The sequence below is a fragment of the Ceratotherium simum genome, chromosome 2, assembly GCF_057802395.1.
Source record: "Ceratotherium simum simum isolate JZ-2026a chromosome 2, ASM5780239v1, whole genome shotgun sequence".
In the NCBI taxonomy this organism is placed as follows: domain Eukaryota; kingdom Metazoa; phylum Chordata; class Mammalia; order Perissodactyla; family Rhinocerotidae; genus Ceratotherium; species Ceratotherium simum.
The window spans coordinates 64,768,213-64,788,271 of NC_141901.1; the positions used below are offsets into that span (position 1 = coordinate 64,768,213).

The 20,059-nt window shown below is 37.3% G+C and overlaps 1 protein-coding gene across 1 annotated transcript; it reads right to left on the reverse strand.

Moving 5' to 3' along the window:
• Window positions 1-11: 11 nt before the first annotated feature.
• VCAM1 (vascular cell adhesion molecule 1) lies at window positions 12-18,065 on the reverse strand. The gene is made up of 9 exons (XM_014780107.2): window positions 17,911-18,065; window positions 17,082-17,357; window positions 14,521-14,841; window positions 12,995-13,261; window positions 9,392-9,667; window positions 7,159-7,479; window positions 5,995-6,261; window positions 4,277-4,543; window positions 12-937 (listed from the first exon to the last, which is right to left on the reverse strand). Exons 1-9 carry the CDS (start codon window positions 17,972-17,974, stop codon window positions 777-779), a joined length of 2,220 nt encoding a protein of 739 aa, XP_014635593.2. The 5' UTR covers window positions 17,975-18,065; the 3' UTR covers window positions 12-776.
• Window positions 18,066-20,059: the final 1,994 nt, after the last annotated feature.

Here is a 20,059-nt window from a genome sequence, read left to right on the forward strand (position 1 = left end):
TCCAGTTCCAGAAATTATCACTTTACTATACAAAAAGACTAAACATTTACGAATAAAAGAAAATTAAAAGGAGTTGCATTTTTAGGCCACATCAGGGAAGTCACATAACAGTCTGATGAACAAAAATCGTTAACAGGTCTCCGTACCATGTCAGTACCATCCAGAGAAATCCAGCCAACCATTATACCACAGGTTCAAGTGTTTAGTACCTGAAAGTTAACCAGTGCCCTCTTGGTTTATCATTTACCTATAAAAATATGAAACCCTTGGATCTTTACAAACCATGAAATTATTGTCAGTGAACTTTATAGGAATTAAATTTTGTTAAAGGAAATAAAATATAAGAAAGATGACATAGGTCAGCTGCCAGTCAATATTAATGTTAAATTTTCCTAAGATGTATTAAGTTACAATAGTCAGTCCAAGCAACACTGTTTAATTATTTTAGGCATCTGAGTATAGACTGTTGCGATTCCATGCAATCTTGCTATGGCATAATTTTATTTTACATATGTACAGATCATGTGATTGTATATACACATCAAGGAACGACTCCAGCCATCACTTCTCAATGGTAGTGCCTATTTCTTGGGCAGAAAGTTTTCCTTTGGCTTCTTGTTCACAGCAAGTGGCGTAGGTAGCCATTTCCTTCCAAGAGTTCACTACATTTAGGGAAATCTAGACTTTCAGCTTGTTGTTTTCCTCATGGAATGATGAGTAATATTAAGGATTTGGACTGATAAATAGTGTCTCTGGTTGAACGTTTCAAACATTAGTTACACTTTTGATTTCTGTGCTTCTACAAGACTGTATGACCCTTTCATATTGGCTTTTCTTGCAAAGTAAATGATCATTCCAATGGCGGGTATTATTAAGGAGGATGCACAATACAGCACGAGAAGTTCAGGAGAAAAATAGTCCTTGTTATTTTCTCTTCCTGGAAAATAACAAAATGGATGCAATTAATGTCTAGTACAAAAAAAATTGTTTAATAATAATAATTACATATTTTATTTTAACAGTACAACTAGTTCTCTAAAGAGAAGTGAATCAAAGTGCTGATAAGCACCAACAGGACCCAAAATGCATATTTCTCTGACTTATCCAAATAATCAGGTGGTATTTGCTATGGACATGATGGGTCTCAAGATGACAGTTGTTGACTTCCACAAACTTAGATTCAGGTTCAATTGTAGAATGGAAGGAAGGGGGTAACTTTTTAGGGTTCATTTACAAGAGCTGTAGTTGGAGAGGCGTGTTTGCTTTGGGAAATACAAATATCTAATAAAGAACTAGGACTCGGATCACCATGAGTTGAAATGACTAACCAGTTCTCTAAGAAAATCCTTGCAACATCTAGAGTATAACCTTGATAGTCAAACCCCCATATATAAAAAAGTGAGGGAATCCATTCTGCCAGTGGATTTTCAGAGATATATAGAAAACTTCATATTTTGTATCTCTGAAGTAGGGCATCTTAATATATGTTATTCCTCTTCAGCACTTATATTGTGTATCGATAAACTGAAGTTCTTTGGATAGTATCATGTTTTAGCTTAAATGTTACTTACTCAGAGAGGCATTCTCTGACCCACATCTCCATCCTAACTTACTTTTATAACCCGCTACCCATTCATAGCTCTTATCACAGCTTATAATTAAATATTTGTATGATTAGCTATTAAATTTGGTTTCCTCCTCCAGACTGTAAATTACATAAGGACATGAATCTATTTTCTTTTTGGGCCACTGTTGAATAGCCAGTACCTGGCTCACTGCTTGGAGTATTTGGCACTCAATAAACATTTTTTTTGAATAGTAATACATATATTTTTTTTTCTACAGCCTGTCATTTTGTCATTGAGTTGTAACTTGGGTACAGAAGGTAATAGTATACAAGAAGTTTAAAATTAGTACTCTTACTAATCTACCAAAAATCATCTGACAGCTGCAATACTATTTAACAACTTAACCTCATAGAAACATCTAAAGAAGACAGCATAGCATTTACTAGAGACTCATCTCCATTTATACTTATGTTTGTATAGCGTCGTATGACCTCACAAGTATTCAGTTTCTTTAAGTGGCATATATGTAGTCTCAGTCCTGGAAGAAATGAGTGATCTGATTTTAGTGATGACTACATTCTCTTTAGAGGTTTCTAATCACTGGAGGTCGACCAAGTAGAAAGAATCACTAGGGTCAGGTGATGGGAAGTCGATTTTTTCAAATTATTGAAGTTTGTAAATTTTACTTATGTTTATTTCATCGTGAGTGTAATGATAATTGCCTCATTTTTCTACTTTCTCCTACTAGAGTAGAACTAGTCATAGTATACAGGTAATATTTTAATGGAATTTCCATTATCATAATCATGGTGAGGCACCAATATTGATGACATGCTGGGCAATGGTATTTCTGCTCCCATTGCTATCTTCTCAATCTAATAAACATTATTTTTTGCTTTAGGTTTTCCCCTCAGACATCTGCAGTAAAACACAAACTTGCTGCTGAGTCGGTTACCAGGACAACCTTCAAATACAATTTTCTATTAGCTGGATAAACACTGGAAATTCTAAAGACTCCCAACCATTTCTATCATTGGAATACATTCAAGCCAAAACAAAACAAAATGAAATAAATTTTAAAACTGAGCTAAACACAAAGGACTAGTTCAAAATACCCAGGAAAGATGTCAAATTTTAACTCCATTCATATGTAGTTATTTTAAACCATATTGAGTTTGGGGGCCTGAATTACTAGCTTAGTGCCTAATATTCTTTGATTGTTTATTTAAGTAATGAGTGAAAATTGGCAACTATGTAAGACTAATTTAGTAAAGTAATTAGAAAAGACAACAATGTGTGAGAGAGAAAGAGTTAATAAGTGGAGAAGCAGCTTTGATATGACTTTAAAAGAGAATCGTTAACTACAAACAGAATTACAAAAATGTTAGGAGTTCAATTTCCTGGGATTAGGCTTAGTTAAAGGTGGAGACATCAAGGATTAAAGAAAATAGGAATGAATGAATTTCAACCTACTCATAATTGAGATCTCAAACTGTCCAGAATCATCCCCAACCTCATTGGAAGCGCTGATTACATACACCCCCGTGTCATTTTGAGTCACATGATACAAGGTAAACGTTCCATTCTTTGAACACATAATAACTTCATTGGCCAGATCAACTCTTTTCAGGATAATCACTGCAGGCGGATGACTAAAAGTTTTACATGTAATTGTGATATTTTCCCCTTCTTTAACATTTCTAGATGGATGTATTGATATTGTCATGTTTCAAGGAGGTACTGTGAAGACAAAAAATAAATGTAAGGCTTGCAATCTTGAGAAATTTGGCCAGATGAGTAAAATTTTTACTCATTTTCTGACTTAGGTTTAAATTTTTTTTATATTGGCAAGTGGTTGCTAACTCTGATGGCCAAGTGCCAGAGGCTCTTAAGAGTTGCCATTTGTTTGCTGTCTCGTTCACTCCAAGTATGGCTTCCAATACACAATGAAAGATCATTAGCACACAAGGAGTGGCAGACTGATTAGTGAAGGCTGACATATTCTGCTTACACCAATAATATCAACAGATCCTACTGTGGGTTCACAAGAGGAGTTAGGAGATGAAGGGGCCCCTGAAGTTTTGCCACTGAGACCACTGGCCCGGCCCTCTCTCTCTCCTTTAGAATAGGGTAGGATGGACAAGGGGCTTGGATTTTTAAGAAGGCAGTTCTGTAGCCTAGAGATTCTTTTATGTTGCTGAGCATCAAGACTGCCACTCCTGATTATTATCCTGAAGTGAGTCAATCCAGAAAATACGCAGTTACTCCATGTTCAGAGAATGGCGTTCTCTTCTGGTAGGAAGCAAAAGGGTCTGGATAGAACCCTTCTTTTTCCATGTGCCAATCCTACTTCTTTAGTTTCCTCATAACCCCCAGGAAAAAGTTTTGAAAATATGTTTAAACACTTAGGAAATGCAAGACCCCAGAGACCAATGATGAAATGATGACTTTGAAAAAACAAGAATTCTACACACACCAGTGATTAATATCAACTTCCTGGCTAAACTCCATAGGACAAAGCAGCTGTGCATGATTATTTTAGGAAATATTAAGAAATAACCACAATCAACATGGAACTCAGCTTCATTTTGCCAACTCATCTAATTTGCCAATTCATCTAATCCTGTAAATTCTTTACAATCCATGAAACCTCTGACTTATTATAAATATAATAAAAAAACAAAAACAAAACCTCAAAACTAACTAACCTTTAACATCAAGTGTTATACTTCTTAACTGCAAGCCAACTTCATTTTTAGATTCACATTCGTACACTCCTGCATCCTCTAACTGGGCCTTGTGGATGGTATATGCACCATCTGTAGACTTTAGTACTGTATCTCCTGTCTTTGCTTTTTTCTTCAGGATTATCCAAGTCTGGGGAACATTTCCACATGTACAGGAGATAATGACAGTGTCTCCTTCCTTGACGCTCTCAGAAGGAAAAGCTGTAAGTTGTATGTCTTTTGGAGCAACTGTAAAGAGAATTGAAAAGGCACCTCTGAATGGAGTGAAATATAAACCAATTCCATATTAATTTAACAACAGCAACAAGAGCTGTCAAGGGGCTATTTGTGCTTACTGTTTGCATTAAATGTTTAGAAGGGTATGTAAAGAAGGCAAGCATTGACTGGATTGTTGTAAATGATCACGTTTTTAATAAAAGAAGACATGTCTTGTGCTTCTCTCATGTCCCTCAATATAATTTTCTACCTAGCCTAGACAAAGAACTGGTGTTTAATAAACAACTATAGAATTCAAATGTGAAAAATAAAATGTCTTTTTGTCACACTGTTGTGCAAAATTTTTCCTTGAAGTACAACTTTTACAGGCTTCTGAGTTTTGAGCTGAATCCTCCCAGATCAAGAAATTAAGCTGTGCAGAAATGGCTTTTTTACTCTCCTTAACAACCACAAGTACCATTTACTAAGTGCCAGGCACTGAGCTAAGTACTTGACATACAACATCTTTATTACTATACAATTCATAGAAAGAAGTATCATATCACCATTTTACAAGTGCGATTCCGTTCAGTTAATCTATTTTGTGACTTGATTTGAGATTCTTTCCCCCCAGGGCTACAGTACCATGACATCCATCCTAAGGGCTTTCTTTAAGGTTGTCAATTGTCCTTCCAAGGTTCTTCCTTTAAAATTCAAGTTCTCATTGAGATGAGGTAACAAAAAATTCACTAATACTTTAGTGGAAATAATATCAAGGGGTAAGAGAGGAAATGACAGCCTCAGAGAAGAAAAGGACCTGGAACCCCAAAAGAGAAGGAATGGGGGAAAATCCAAGCTGATCACTTCATCAGTTTGCCCAAAACTGCCTATGGCTTCAACCTGTCAACCAAGAATTGTTTTGTTCTCAGTCTTGGCTCTCCATTCTGGAGAGAGGGGTTCTGGATTTGATAATTTAATCCACCCCAGTGGTTTTATGCCATCAGGCTGATGAACCAGAGGGCGTGGTCACTGCTACTCTTAATCTCAGAACAAAAGATTTAAACATCTACTTAGGCTTCTGAGCGAATACTAGCAGGCACCTTGAAAGAATACCACTCAGGGTCCAATTCAGCCAGATATGGTGGCTCTAATCCTAAATAATTTCCAAATACATATCTAAATCTTCCTATCCTTGCTTCAACACCATAATCATTGCCTCATAAGTAACTGGAAGTCCTGGCACAATTCCTAGAGCTAGCATTCCACTTGAGGTTAAAAGAATTTCAGGCTAAGTGACTTGGAATGGTTCACGAGAAAATACCATTCCAGAAGTTTTCCATGCATAGGAAACATCACAAGCTCTTCAAAACCCTCAATACATTTTTTTAGTAAAAATTTTGTTTTCAAAGAGGACGTTGTTCAAAACCAGTAGCACAATTGAAATAATACTAGCAGTAACAATACATTAATCACACTCTGCTCACCTTGAATAATTAATTCCACTTCTTTTCTGCTTGTTCCAGCCTGGTTAATCCCTTCACACACATAAATACCAGAATCTTCAATTTTTGTTGAAATTAAGGTCAGAGTTGTATTCTCAGAAAGAAGCTGTGGATCCCTATCATTTTGCAGCCTCCACCACAGGATTTTCGGAGCTGGAAGGCCACTGCTAGAGCATGTCATATTCACAGAACTACCTTCCTCCAGGATGGAGGAGGGGCTGACCAAGATGGTTGTATCCCTGGGGGCAACTGAAAAGGTAGAGACATTTGTTAACTTGATCCCTTATACTCTGAGTTCCAAAGAGTTGTACTAATGTTGCTGGGCTATGGATTCAGTGAATGAGAATAGTTTTTAAACTTTGATAACTTTATCATAGGAAGTTTCTGTCCTCATTTACTTTAGCAGATATAGAATGATAGAGAGTAGAATATGGACACATCAAGGATGTTTTCTAATGGAAATAAGTTCTGTAGAAACTCTCTTGCTACCAAAGAATGGATGGTCAATGATAGCGTGTATTGACATTTATGGTACATTAAACATGACCACAAATTATTTGAATCTCCCATGAGAAGAGTCTTTTTTTCCACCCCTTGAATCTAGGCTAGCCTTGTGGCTTACTTTGACCAATATAACATGGGAGAAGTAATACTGTAGGACTTCCAAGACCAAGCGTTAAGAGGCTGCTGCTTTCATTATCACTCTCTTGAAACACTGTGCTCTGGTGACTAAACTTAGGATATCTTCCTTGAGGGTAAGACATCACATGGAGAAAGGGAGGCCCAGACATCCCACAGAAGGCTCCAGACATGGAGTGAGTGAGGCCATCTGGGACCAGCTATCCCCCGCTGACCTACCAACTGACTGAAAATGCATGAATGAATTCATCAGATACCACATGGAGCAGATGAACTGCCCATCCGACTTCTTCCCAAACTGCCAACTCAGAGAATCATAAGCTAATAAGTGGTTATTGTTTTAAGTGTTGGGGGTGGTTTGTCATAATAATCATTATTTTGAAATTTCTTTTCAGTTGTTTATTTTTCCCCCAGAGGTTTTAACTATTAACCTTATGTTAACTATTGCCTGGAAAACATGATAAAGGAATCCATATTAAATTGTGGATACAGCACACATGTACTTACCATTAACATAAAGTGTCTGTGTACTCTGCCTTTGTTTGGGTTCAAATTCCATTTCATCAATATGTAACTTAGCCTGACAAACAAGAACTTTTCCAGTATCTTCAGTGGAGGGGATGAAGACCATTTCCAAACTCTTGGTCTCTAGGGATTTATTATCCTCGTCATCCAAAAAATTTTTATTCTTCATAATACTCTCCCCCTTAAGTAATTCAATCTCCAGCCGGTCAAATGGATACACATCAGGAACTTTGCAGCTTACAGTGACTGAGTTTCCATCCACTAGCAGATCACTCATCTCAATTTCCGGATCTCTAGGGAATGCTGCAAATATCAAGCAAAAATGATGTTTATACGTGACATTCAACAGAAAAACAGAACTAATCTCTATTAAATGCAAAAGTCTCAAAATGACAGCTTTAAGTCACCTGGGATAGAATGATCATTGATATATAAAAAATGACATAAAGTATAATATTTATGATACTAAATATAAATGACGCTGCAAACAAAAAATACTTAGCACATCAAGTCATCAAAACCATTATATTCTGCGTTTTTCTCTTCTTAGTGATGCAATCTTGCTGACAGACGTGGACTGATCTTTTTGAAGGACACTTCAGCTTCCACCATCTTTTTTAGTAACTATACATTTAAAATGTTTTAAATATTTGCCATGATGTATTGAATATTTACCATATGCTAGTCCCTTAATATTCATTATTTTAGTCTTCAAAACAGCCCGATAAAATGATTTTTATTTAACTTATTTTACAGCTAGAAAGACTTACCAAGAATGTATTCTACAGCTAGGAAAACTTATAAAACTTATAAAGGCTAAGAGATTTTCATTAGGCATCATATCTAATAAGTTGCTGAGTTGAGATCAGAACCTGTATTTCTCTGAGCTCAGAGCCCAGGCTGCGTTTCACAGAGGTGTGCAGTCTCTTGGTATCAAATAAGACTCATGGGGAAGTTCTCAATTTAGACATTTTAACGTCGAGTGGCCAAGTTTAGGCAGCAAGTTTTAAATATTTCTCACACAACACTTGTAGTTAACAAAAAACTATAAAAGATGTAGATTCTAAATAACATTTATAATACATCTTATGCAAATCAATAAAAATGAGACTAAAATAGTTATCAAGGGCAAGACCAAAGCTAAAAAATGTTTTCCCTTAAGCAAAATGTTGTTAAAGTGATACATTCTCAAATATTCCTATTTTGCAATAAGTCTTCACCGCTGGTTCTCATTTCTATTCAGAATGTGCCTACATCAGCAGATCCTGGACTCTGGGTAATATGATAACAATAAAATTTACCCTTCTTTTGAGAGATTCAAATCCCTTTACAGACATAGGGTACCCTAACTCATTCTGAACAAAATCCTGAGGGCTAACACAAGTTTGGGCAGGTTTTCTGGTGGAAAATCTCTACAATATGTTCTCTTGAATTTTGCTGAATAAAACAAGGCAGAGTAATCCTCTCAAAGAAATAACTTGGTGGTCACTTTGCATATTTCGTTCCTCATTCATTATAAACTGAGGAACTACAGCAATGCCAAGCTCATAGAGATTTTTGATTGTAAAGCATTTTTATTGAGGTGGCAAGAACAGCAAGGAGAAGTGGAGTGTGTGCCTGTAGTGTAAACCAACATGGAGATCTAGTGCTATCTCTCGGTTCTGCTTTTCACCTGAGCTGTTGCCACTGACCATCTGCTATGACCAGTATAACTCCCTGTCTTCATTTTTGGCTTTCTCCTGCTCCCCGTTGCCCCACTGTTTCCCATCCTCCCAATCAGCTTTTCAAATGTGACTTCAAAACAGTAGCCTCGGGCCTCACCCCCAGTTCAAGTAGTTGAGCAGCAGTCCCCCCATGCAGTTATCTGAATAGGCACTGATCCACACTCCTTGCTCACCGTCACCTCTGTACACCCCACAGACACACAGAGGGGCTGGGAAGCAGGGAGCAAGTAGCGTGTTCACGTGCATGATGAGAGAGCATTGACAAGACACAAGCTAACGATTGTGGATGCTGTGTACATATGTAATATATACTTAAGATGTAGGCCAATTAAGTTGCATCAAAAATTCTGGTTCAGAGATTTAGGAACCATTCACAATGCTAAGTTCTCGTTCTAAATACATGGATCTCATTGTATATCACACAGTTATATTCTATTTCTTCCAATGGAAATGAAAAAGAAAATCAGTAAACAATTCTGAAAACCACTTACAGTAGAGGTCCACCTTAATTTCCTTTTCCAGTTTCTTACGCCCACAGGTCACGATGCACAGGTAAGAATGTTCGTTCTCAAAACTCACAGGGCTCAGGGTCAGCATGGATGTGGTCCCCTCACTCCTCACTTTCCCACTCAGAGGGCTGTCTATCTGGGTTCTCCAAGAGAAAGATGGGGACTCGCAGCCCATGACACGACATGTCAACACGACTGAGTCGCCAATCTGAGCAGCAATCCGGGGTCCGGGGGAGACCTCAACAGTAAACAGTTTCTCTGGGGGAAAAAGAACAAAATGAAAAGAAGATAAGATTCTTTTCTTCTTTCCCACATTCCAATATATGGTCTTTTTTTCTATCTCCTTTCAGCTAATGTCTGTGGCAAGAAGAAATTATTCCTTTCCACTTTGGGACCAACAGCAATGAGACCACATCTTTTAAGAATCAACTTGTAACAGTCCATTGCTTCATTCATTTAACAGAATGAATATGGATAAAAATTTGCTCCAGACAAAGATTGACATCTTTTCATATCAATGATTCAGTCTCTGCTCAAATGTACTTTATCAAATCCTTGTAATAGTGGACAACAGCTTAACTAATTTAAGAGGTTCCAGGGTGTCAAGCATTACGTAAACCACATTACATATATTATCTCTTTTAATCCTCACAACAACTTCATGAACTGGTACTATTAATCCTTCTCCTCTTTAACTTTCTCCTTCTGCTGCTTCTCCTTATCTTCCTCTTCTTCCTCTCCTCCTCCGCGTCTTCCTTGAGGAAATTTAGGTTCAGAAATGCTGAATAAATTTATCCAGCTTGCAAATGGCAAAATTAGGACTTGAAGCCAGGTGGGTCTAATTCAAGATCCCAGCTTTTCAGTTGCTTGAACAACTAAATCAAATCATCCTCATGTGGAGGTAAAACCAGATAGACGAGAGGTACTGAAAAAAGCTTCCAGATATGTCTTCTAATTAGATACAATCCCCGTAATGGACCAATGCTTAAAGCCTCTGTACCAACGACATAAAATCACACCATTGACAGTCACACAGAATCACATTGAAAGAAAAGGCAAAACCTAAGCACTGAAATGATATACAATCTAAATCTAAAATTTGTTGATGTAATATAAAGATACTTTACAATTAATTCAGAGGCTGAAAACGGAGATGTGAGGGCAAACTCCTACGTCTCAAATATCCAGGAAAGCTCTTTGGCTGCCAGTGCTACCCTTGCTGGGCACACAGGCTGCTGAGGCATGACTGCTGTTTAGAGAGAAAGGGAATTTCGAGTCCACTCCCTGTTCCCCTGAAGAGACTGGGAGTAGCTGGGCAACTCTGAAAGCGACAGACGAGGCTCCAAAGAAAATCACTAAAACTGTCCTTGTAAATAACAGGCTGGAGATGGAAGAAAGAAATCTCAACATATAAATAATCCAAGTACATTACATTTTACAGAGTTTTCATCTGTTCCAGAAGTTATTTTTCTCAGTTCGGGTTGTCTAATTGTGACATTGCAGTATCTTCTAAAGAAAGCTTTCCTCAAATTACCTCAATAAATTGATATACTATTAGATTTTCAAAGAGAGAAATCATTCAGAGCAATAACCAGAGTTTCTGAATTCCTTATATGCTAGCGTGGGAATGGGGAACTTTAAAAACAGATCCACTTCTGCCTGTGAACAGTTCCCAGATCATTCTTTACAGTGACTGCGTACGTCACCATGGGAACTTGTGGCTCCTGCGGGAGTAACTTTTAGGTAACCGAAAGGTCCAAGTTCAATTCTCTCTTCTGTACTTAAGGTTGTTAGTATCCTGTGATGCAAAGTGCAAAACACCCCTCCCTAACTCCAGAACACATTTCCTTTTTACATTGAAATGGGATTCAGCTTATTATGAGGTGGAGTCATTCCAGGATGTGTGATTAGCTTTACGTGTTTTTATTAGTGTAATACCTTTCCTGCTCACCTGAGAATGCTAATCTGACTGAGTTAATCTACTGATGGTGAGTGTGAATTTTATTTTTTTAATCATCCAAGTTTAAACTCTATGTTTTCATATTTTAAAAATCTGTGTTGCTCATGTTTACATTGTATTCATTCAACATTTACTGGGCATCTATTATGTAGCAGGCACCTAAATATTAAAACAGACACACACACACACACACACACACACACATAGTTCCTGACTTTAAGGAGTTTAATGAAAAGATACATTTAAACAGATACATTATTTTGGCTCTTACTGAAGAGTATTTCAATTATCTATGACAGTGGCCATAACTGTTTCATGTCTGTACCCCCAGCACTAAGCACAATTCTTGGATCCTTAGACAAGGGCTCTTAATATGTGTTGAACTGAACAGAAGTACAGACACGTCAGTAAGAAGTATTAAGTATTTGCCTAACACAAACTGGAATTGGGAGGCTGACATGAGCTTTGTCTTCAAGGACGGCGAAGACTGTGCTAAGTGAAGGAAGGGAAGTCCAGGCAGAAGGAACAGTGGGAACAGAGGTACAGGGTCACCAATGAAGCTGCAAAGGTAGTTTCTGACCAGATTGTGAAGAGTTTTATGCGACTATTTTAAGAAATGTGAATTTTAATTTACATGCAGTTGGAGTTTGGTTGAAGTCATATAAAATGAGCTCCTTTTTTTGTCTAAGGTAGGTAACTCTGGTAACAGTGCATATGACCGATTATCTTGGGACAGAATGATAGCAGCGTCACCATTTAAAGACAATTAACTATAGTTGAAAAGTCATGGAGTTTTGGATTAAAATGAGCCTGTGTTAAGCATAGTAAATGCTATTACGGGCTATTTGACTCTAGGCAAATTATGAACTATGCTGAGCCCTAACTTTTATTCACCACATAAGGTTGTGGTAAAGATTAACGAAATAACATATATAAAGTGGGAAGTAGAATTCCTAGCAAATATTAGGTGTACAATCAATAGAGCCATTATTAATCTCTGTGAGACACCACTCACTCATCTGTAAAATAGATATAAAATGCTTTTTAGTTATTTCTTGAAGATTATGGGTAACGTATGTAAAGTACCTGGAATATAGCTGGTGTTCAATGAATGTTGTTATTTAAGAACACCTTGCAAGGGTCCAAGTGACAGAAGACAAACTAAAGCAATAGCAAGAGGGTTGAAGAAAAGAGATTTTAGGGATCGTTATGAGGCAGAACTGTCAGGATTTGGTGATATGCAACGTGCACCTGAGATTGGGAGTAAGCAGTATATTGTAGTCCAAATCTTGGGAGTCTAGAGTGAAAAGAGAAGAGGACGAGATGTGGTAATCTGAGAATACTAATATTTAAGGTGCAGAAGGAAGAGAGAACACCCAGGAATGAGGCAGTGAAGGAATGATGCAAGATGGAAAAGAATAAGAAAAGCAGAGCCATGGAAGCTCTGGGAAGAAAGACTTCCAAGAAGTATGAGTAAGGTGAATATATAATTGTGCTAAAATACATGACAATCAGATGGGTCATCAATAAAACTTAAGGAAGCAATTTTGGCATTGAAGCTGTTTCACTATTGCTCAAATCCCAATGACAGTATCTTTATCATTCCTTTTTCACATTCTACTTACCTTGAACAATTAATTCCACCTGTGTTCTGTCTCTTCCAGCCAGATTAACTCCTTCACACACATAAATTCCAGAATCTTCCATCCTCATAGCAATTAAAGTGAGAGTTGCATTTTCAGAAATAACCTGTAGATTCCCATTATCTAGTGTCTTGCTCCAGAGAATCTGTGGAGCTGGTAGACCTTCGCTGAAACACGTCATTGTCACGGAATCACCTTCTTGCAGCCTTGTGGAGGGATTCACAGAGATAACTGTGTTCTTGGGTGAGACTGAAAAGGCAGGGCACAGTATTAATAATTGCTAAGCATCATCTTGATCCAACAAGGATAATGTATTTCTCTCACAGACTGTATATATGTGTTTTTACAAATCTGACAAACTTACTCTGCCAAACTAGTATAAAGAATTGGAGAATCATAAAACTTAGTCAATCCAGTTTTTGACTAATTTGATTGAGTTGCTCTTTTTGATGTTTGTTGTTTTCAGATGGCCATAGATACTCAAAAATTAAGAAAGATCCTTTGGGTAAGGTGGTTCAATATCCCAGATAAGGTGAAAGTCTCATCTTAGCATCCTTGCCAAGCACTCATCCAAGTCGGCTCAACACTTATGGTGCGAGGCAATCCACTACCTTACAAAACTTCCATTTGATTTTTGGACACCTCTAATTATTAGAACATTTTCTCCCTATTAAGCTAAAAATATTCCTCTTTATAACTAACTTTTACACATTGGTCATAGTTCATTTTTCTGCTGTTACAGAATAAATCAAATCCCTCTTCCATATGACTATCTTTCAAGTACTTAATTATAGGTCTCTTTTCCAAGTTTTATATTCTCTAGGAAAAATACCCCCTATCTTGACTATTCTTTTCAAAATATTGATAAAAGCCTTTCCATCTCATTCTCTTTCAGCAGAACATGCTATAGTTGGTGATACTCCTTTTAAACATGGTTCGGAGCAGAACATAGCATCTTAGTCTAGAACAGAGAACAGTGAGTCCACTCCTACACAACTCTAGGACTACAAGACTGCCTCAAATCCCCTGGCCATCTCAGGGAGTGGGGAGGCAATCAAACCTCATCTGCACCCTCCCACCCAATGCACATCTGTATGTACACATATAGGATAAGCGCTCACCTTGTAAAATCTCTATACCTTGATATTTCAAGGCATATTATAAGAGTTTACAAAACATGATTAAAAACCCTTTATCATTTGAGCCTATTTCTTACCACCCAATCAGGTGGTATTATTATTCCCCTTTGATAGATTGGGAAATAGAGATATTAAGTGACCCAAGTTCACACAGTTAGTGGAGGCAGAACTTAAGCTCAAGTCTTCTTATCCAAATCCAGTGCTTTTTTCATTGAATTTTGCTGTTGACAAATATTATTTTCTTAACAAATAAAAATGGAGTAAAAACTACAAACAAGTTTATTCTTGACTTTAGCTGCTAAGTTTATTGCTGTATACATCGAAGACTAAGTTCCCATAAAGACTAGACTACACCACAAGAGTACTTACTGTAGACTTCCAGTTTTTTTGTAGTTTCCCTTTCTTTGGGCTTAACATCAATTTCATAAACGTGTAATTTAGCTTGGCAAACAAGAGTTTTTCCAATATCTTCATTGGTAGGAGTAAAGGTTACTTCCAAACTCTTGGTTTCCAGGGACTGTTTGTCCATAGGGTCCAGAAACTCGTGACTCTTCATGAGATGGTCTCCCTTCAGTAAATGCATCTCCAGCCTGTCAAATGGGTAAACATTTGGGACCAAACACGTGACTGTGACTGGTTTCCCAACCTCTGGAAGGCCACTCAAACGGATCTCTGGGTCCTCAGGGAAAGCTGCAAAGGTCAAATGAATACATGTGAGTGAGCTTTTTGCTCCTGTTGTATACGGTCCCTTACTGACTTAAAGCAATGCAAGCCAAGTCTAATGTTTTCGTTAATACAGTCTTGAATCATTGTTTAAATAGTCTTCCCTGGTTTTGAGTGGGCTCACGAATCAGAATCAATCACCTTTTAGAGAGTTCTTCAGTTCTTATCCTGCATGTACTGAGGGTTGCGTGTTGTTGGAGTAAAAAAAGGGAGAAGAAATCAATGTTTATTGAATACTCATATGTGCCCATTACTGTGCTATTCATTTAACATAAACAATCTTATTTTACCCTCACAATAACCCTAAGAGATAAAGACCACGTTTCACAGATATGAAAACATAGACTTAGCACATTTGCCTAACTTGCCTAAGGTCACACAGCTAGTAAATGGTAAGGCTGAGATTTAAACTCAGGATTTCTATTATTCTGTATAGCTACTGTAGATTTGTATTATGTTATATCACATTCTCTTATTTTAGTCAGGGCAGATATATTTCCATTTTACAGATAAGGAAACTGTGGCTCAGAATGTCATTGCAAAAATAGTTATTGGGCAAAGTATGCTAAGAACCGAAAAGAACAACTTTAAATAATTGGCTTCTGAAAACGGTGCGTCTGACAGGAATTCATCCACCAGAAAGGCATACCCGTGCAATTTTTAAATTCTTGAAGGCAGATTTGCCTCCTGAAATGCCTAACTCAATGTATTAACCAGTACTCCACTTGAACCTTCCGGAGCCAAGAAAATGCCCTATTTCAGTCAGCCATTGCCTGCTTTGCAAGGGCTACCTTTTCATTACAAATTATCATGATGATAACAGCTTGGCTGGATTCAATACTCTGTATAATAAGAACACAAAGGTCCCAACTCTAAAGAATATTACAATAGAACGTGGAATGAAGACAGGACTGTTAGACATAATGAGAGACAGACATACTTGAAGAAAAATCTTAGGCAAGATAATTAAAGCCAGAAGTGCTTTCATTTCTCTTTTTTAAATCTACAACTATTTGGTACTTGTGAGCAAAGGCAAAGGAACTGGAAATGCTTTGCTATGTGAAAAAACATAGTATTTTACATTTTTCCACCAATAATTTCTGTCCCTCATATTCTGTAAGAAATGTGCCCATAATCCACACAGTTTGCTGTCAGGTAATATAAGAACTTGCTACTTTTCCCTGTATTTACATAAGGGGGCCTTTCCAGGAGCTCAGGAGGCTGCACAGACATAAAGTATGCATGTACAACCAGCCTAATTGAAAGCAGCTGACCAGGCACAGTTTCTTGGCAGTGTTAGCAACACATGGGGCTTGTTGAAGAATCAAAGTTACTGGGCAAAACTGAGCTCCTCCACAGCAGAAGAGAACCAACATAATTGTAAGATAATCAAATGAGGTCTTCATGAAGAGATGACCATAAAAGATTCCAGTTTTTTGAAAGAGTGGTCATCAGTAACCAAAGGCAAGTGATTTATTGAGTTTTTTTCCTCCTCTCACTAACTTTATTTGCTGGGTTGAGAACGGATTGGGATGCATTTTGGTAGAATGGTAAAACTAGGGGTATTCATTCATATTCACGAGACAAATCTTATTCATTATACAAATATTCTTGAGATTGAGCAGTTGAGCATTAAGGCTTAATGGCACACACACGCACAGATTCCTAAATTTATCTATAGCAAAGTCAAATGAGTGAAATGTTTGCAGATATTTTTCTTATGTCTATGGGGAAAAGTTTTGTACAAAAGCCTGCTACTAAATTATAGCTCTCCTACTTAAACTGATTTTAAACATTAAATTGCATAAGAATAAATAAATGGAAAAACCGCTGAAGGATGGAATTCCCATAAATCATTTAGACACATGGCCAAGTAAACATGAAAGGATATAGTCAAATAGAAATTAAAAAACAAATTAAATAAAAAGAACCTTAGAGATCTTTATTTTACGGCTAAGAAAACCAAAGCCCAGAGAGATTGAGTCTTATCCATGGTCACCATGTTTGTGGCAGAGTTAGAAATAGAAGCCAAGATTTGGGTTCCTGAGTGCTAGACTCAGCTGTCTCTGGCTTTCTTAGTACAATATATCCTCTAGCCAAGAATCTGGACATGAATATCCTTTTAAAATTTTTTCTTTAAAAAATATCCTTTTTAAAAAACTTTAAAGCAAATTGAGAGAAAATCAAAGATTCTCTAAAGTACTCACAGTAGATCTCCACCTTGATTTCTTTTTCCTGTTTACCAGATGGACAAGTCGCTGTGCACAGGTAAGAGTGTTCATTCCCAAAACCAACAGGATCCATGGTCAGCGTGGAACTGGTCCCCTCACTTCTCACCTTTGCATTCAGTGGACTATCTATCTGGGTTCTCCAAGAGAAAGTTGGGGACTCACAGCCTGTCGTGCTGCAAGTCAGGGAAACGGTGTCACCAATCTGAGCTATAATTTTGGATTCAGGGAAGATCTCAATTTTAAAAGCTTGAGCTGTGAAGGCAAAAAGAGAAAAGCAAACTTACTACTGGTTTTTTTAGTATTCTATTCCCTCTTCTCTGTTCTAGTATAATGTCTAAAATACGATCTGGCTGATCTCTTTCCTAAACTGCTTCGAACTAACTGCAAGGCAGCCAAAAAGCATTGGCGTCAAGGCCAAAGAAGGTGTTGGAACCATCTTCACTTGGGAGAACTCTCAGTTCCAACCCTGATGCCCATTTATCAGAGTTGTTTTGTTATTTGCTAAATTTGATCTCCTTATTAAGTACCGGAAACTAAAGAGAGAGATCTTACTAGAGATAGAATCCAATTACTCATTTGACATTGGAAAAAAGGTATTCACAAAACATGAATTTGCAGCTCCAACTATGACAATATAATGGTATACAGCAATATACAATAGCACACTAACAGTTAGGTTAAATTAAAATTTCCCACTGTTTAAAAATCCTAGTGCCTTTCTTCTCTACCATAGCAAAACGGACTGAAGCCAAAATCAGAGCTAAAATGGAACGTGAGCATTTGGAACAGATCAAGAAGAACTTACAAGCTGCAAACACCATCCAAAGTATGTTTGAGGCTCCAAAGATCACGACCATCTTCCTATGCATTTTAAGTTGCTTCTGTGATGAGAAAATAATGGTTCCAAAACCCTTTCTTCTGTCCCACCTGAAGTGCCTGGGAAGAGTCTTTAGCTCCTAAAGCCAGTGAGGCTCAGTGAGGAGTGAAATAGAAAGTCTGCTTGCTCTTTATAAAGGGTCTTGTTGCAGCAGTGTGGAGGCGGAGGGAAATCCCTCCAAGGGGAAACCCGGAGCAGAGCCAGAAAAAAAAGTTTAACTGACACCCAGCCAAGTCCAGTGTTAACCCCTTCAGTTGCTCTCAGTACTGAAAATACTCTCTCTGCCCTAGGAAAATGGAACACTTCCAAAGGTATAAAATTAAAGCTTTTCCTGATTTTCACTCCAAAATGATACCTTTGCAAGAAAGTTATAAAGTAATACTCACAGCAGAATAAGGCTTTCTGAATCCAATGGGGGAAAAGAGAGAGAAAGAGAGAGAGAAAATAGTAAATTATACTTTGGTTTTTGAAGTGGTTAAATAACCACTATGTCATGTGAACTGATTAAGATATATTTGCAACTCCAAAATAGGGACTAAATTTTCTCTTACAAGAAAAAGAAAAAGGTCTTATCTTTTGATGAGTTATTTTCAAAAAGGGAGACAAAATAACTTAGTTTTATACATTTTACTCATAAAAATTGTTCTTTTGACAACAAACATCAACTTTCTGAAATGATTTTATTGAGTGGAAAGTAAAGGAATGCTATCAAAACAGGAGAAATCATTTCTCTGTTTTGTTTCAGAAAATTTGCCAACCCTTTGGTTCAATTGCTGGGTAATTGGAAGCAGACTTAGATGCAAATGCATGGAATTCATCTGAAGTGGTAAATCTCCTGGACTGTGAGATTTTACCGCAGACACAGTTAAAACATGAAAAATAATTTGTTTTTGTTATATGGGAAATGATGATAACTAATTTTATGCTCTTTTTTCCCATAGTGAAATTACTTTTTGAAAGCTGTTTTAAAACGGCTGTTTTAGCCTTGCACACACATAGCTCAAGTCTATGCAAAATGCTTGCCCATCAAAAAGAAACCGGAATAGCCACTTCCTTATAATATACACAGACAGGTCTACTGCCCCCACTGGATCATCAGTTGCTTTCATGGCCAGGATCAGTTCTTATTCATCACCACCTCTGCCTTCCCAATATCTAATGCATGATTTTGCACTTAGTGGATACAAAAAAAGTGCAATAATAAGTATAAATTAAAATTTGGAAAAGAAACTTCCCAAATACTAGAAATGATATGTAAATATTGCATGAGAAAAATGTTGGATTCTACAAGAAAATCCCAAAGCTCACAGACTCATGAGGATGTGTACAATAAACAGCTCTGTACTATATGATGAAGGCCATAACTGAAGTTTGGAATCTACACCTGTCCCTACATGGCTGGGGAGGCTTCTGGACCTCCTCCTGCAGACTGATGAGGCTCCTACTAAAAAACAAGGAGAGAAAAAGAAGTGGGAGAAGCTATTCTAGGGCTGTGATGATGTACAAGTGTGACTTCACCCACCAAATATCTAGAGATCAGAAAAATGGCTTCAGGCAAAACTAGCTGGTTAACAAGTAACCCAGAGCTCCTTTACAGTGTTGGTGTCATAGGAGATGATCAGAACCATTTATGTTGACTGCTGAACTTTAGAAGATATCTAAAGGGGCTTATGGAGTTTTATTGCATTTCTCCAAGGTGCAAAGACAATAGAATCCAAAATGGGATCACAAAAACCAAGTCATGGTAAATAACTTCAGTTCCGAGTTTGGATCTGATTTCAAGTTTGGAACACTGGAGAAATGCCTAATCTATTGAATTGGTTCATAGTAGTTCCAGCAAAATGTTTGATAAAGTTCTTCACTGTATCTTTGAGTTGGATGCCATTTGAGGTTCTACCTGCTTCTCTAAAGTTAAATTAATTGTACTCTCTTCTGTGGCCTCTCTACACTAATGCATACTGGCAGCAGAGGGGCTGTCATGCTGAATTTATCTGTTAACATGTCTATCTTTCTTAACTTACAAACTCAGATGATTTCATTTTTTCATCTTAACATCTATCCCAGAATAAGGCATTCA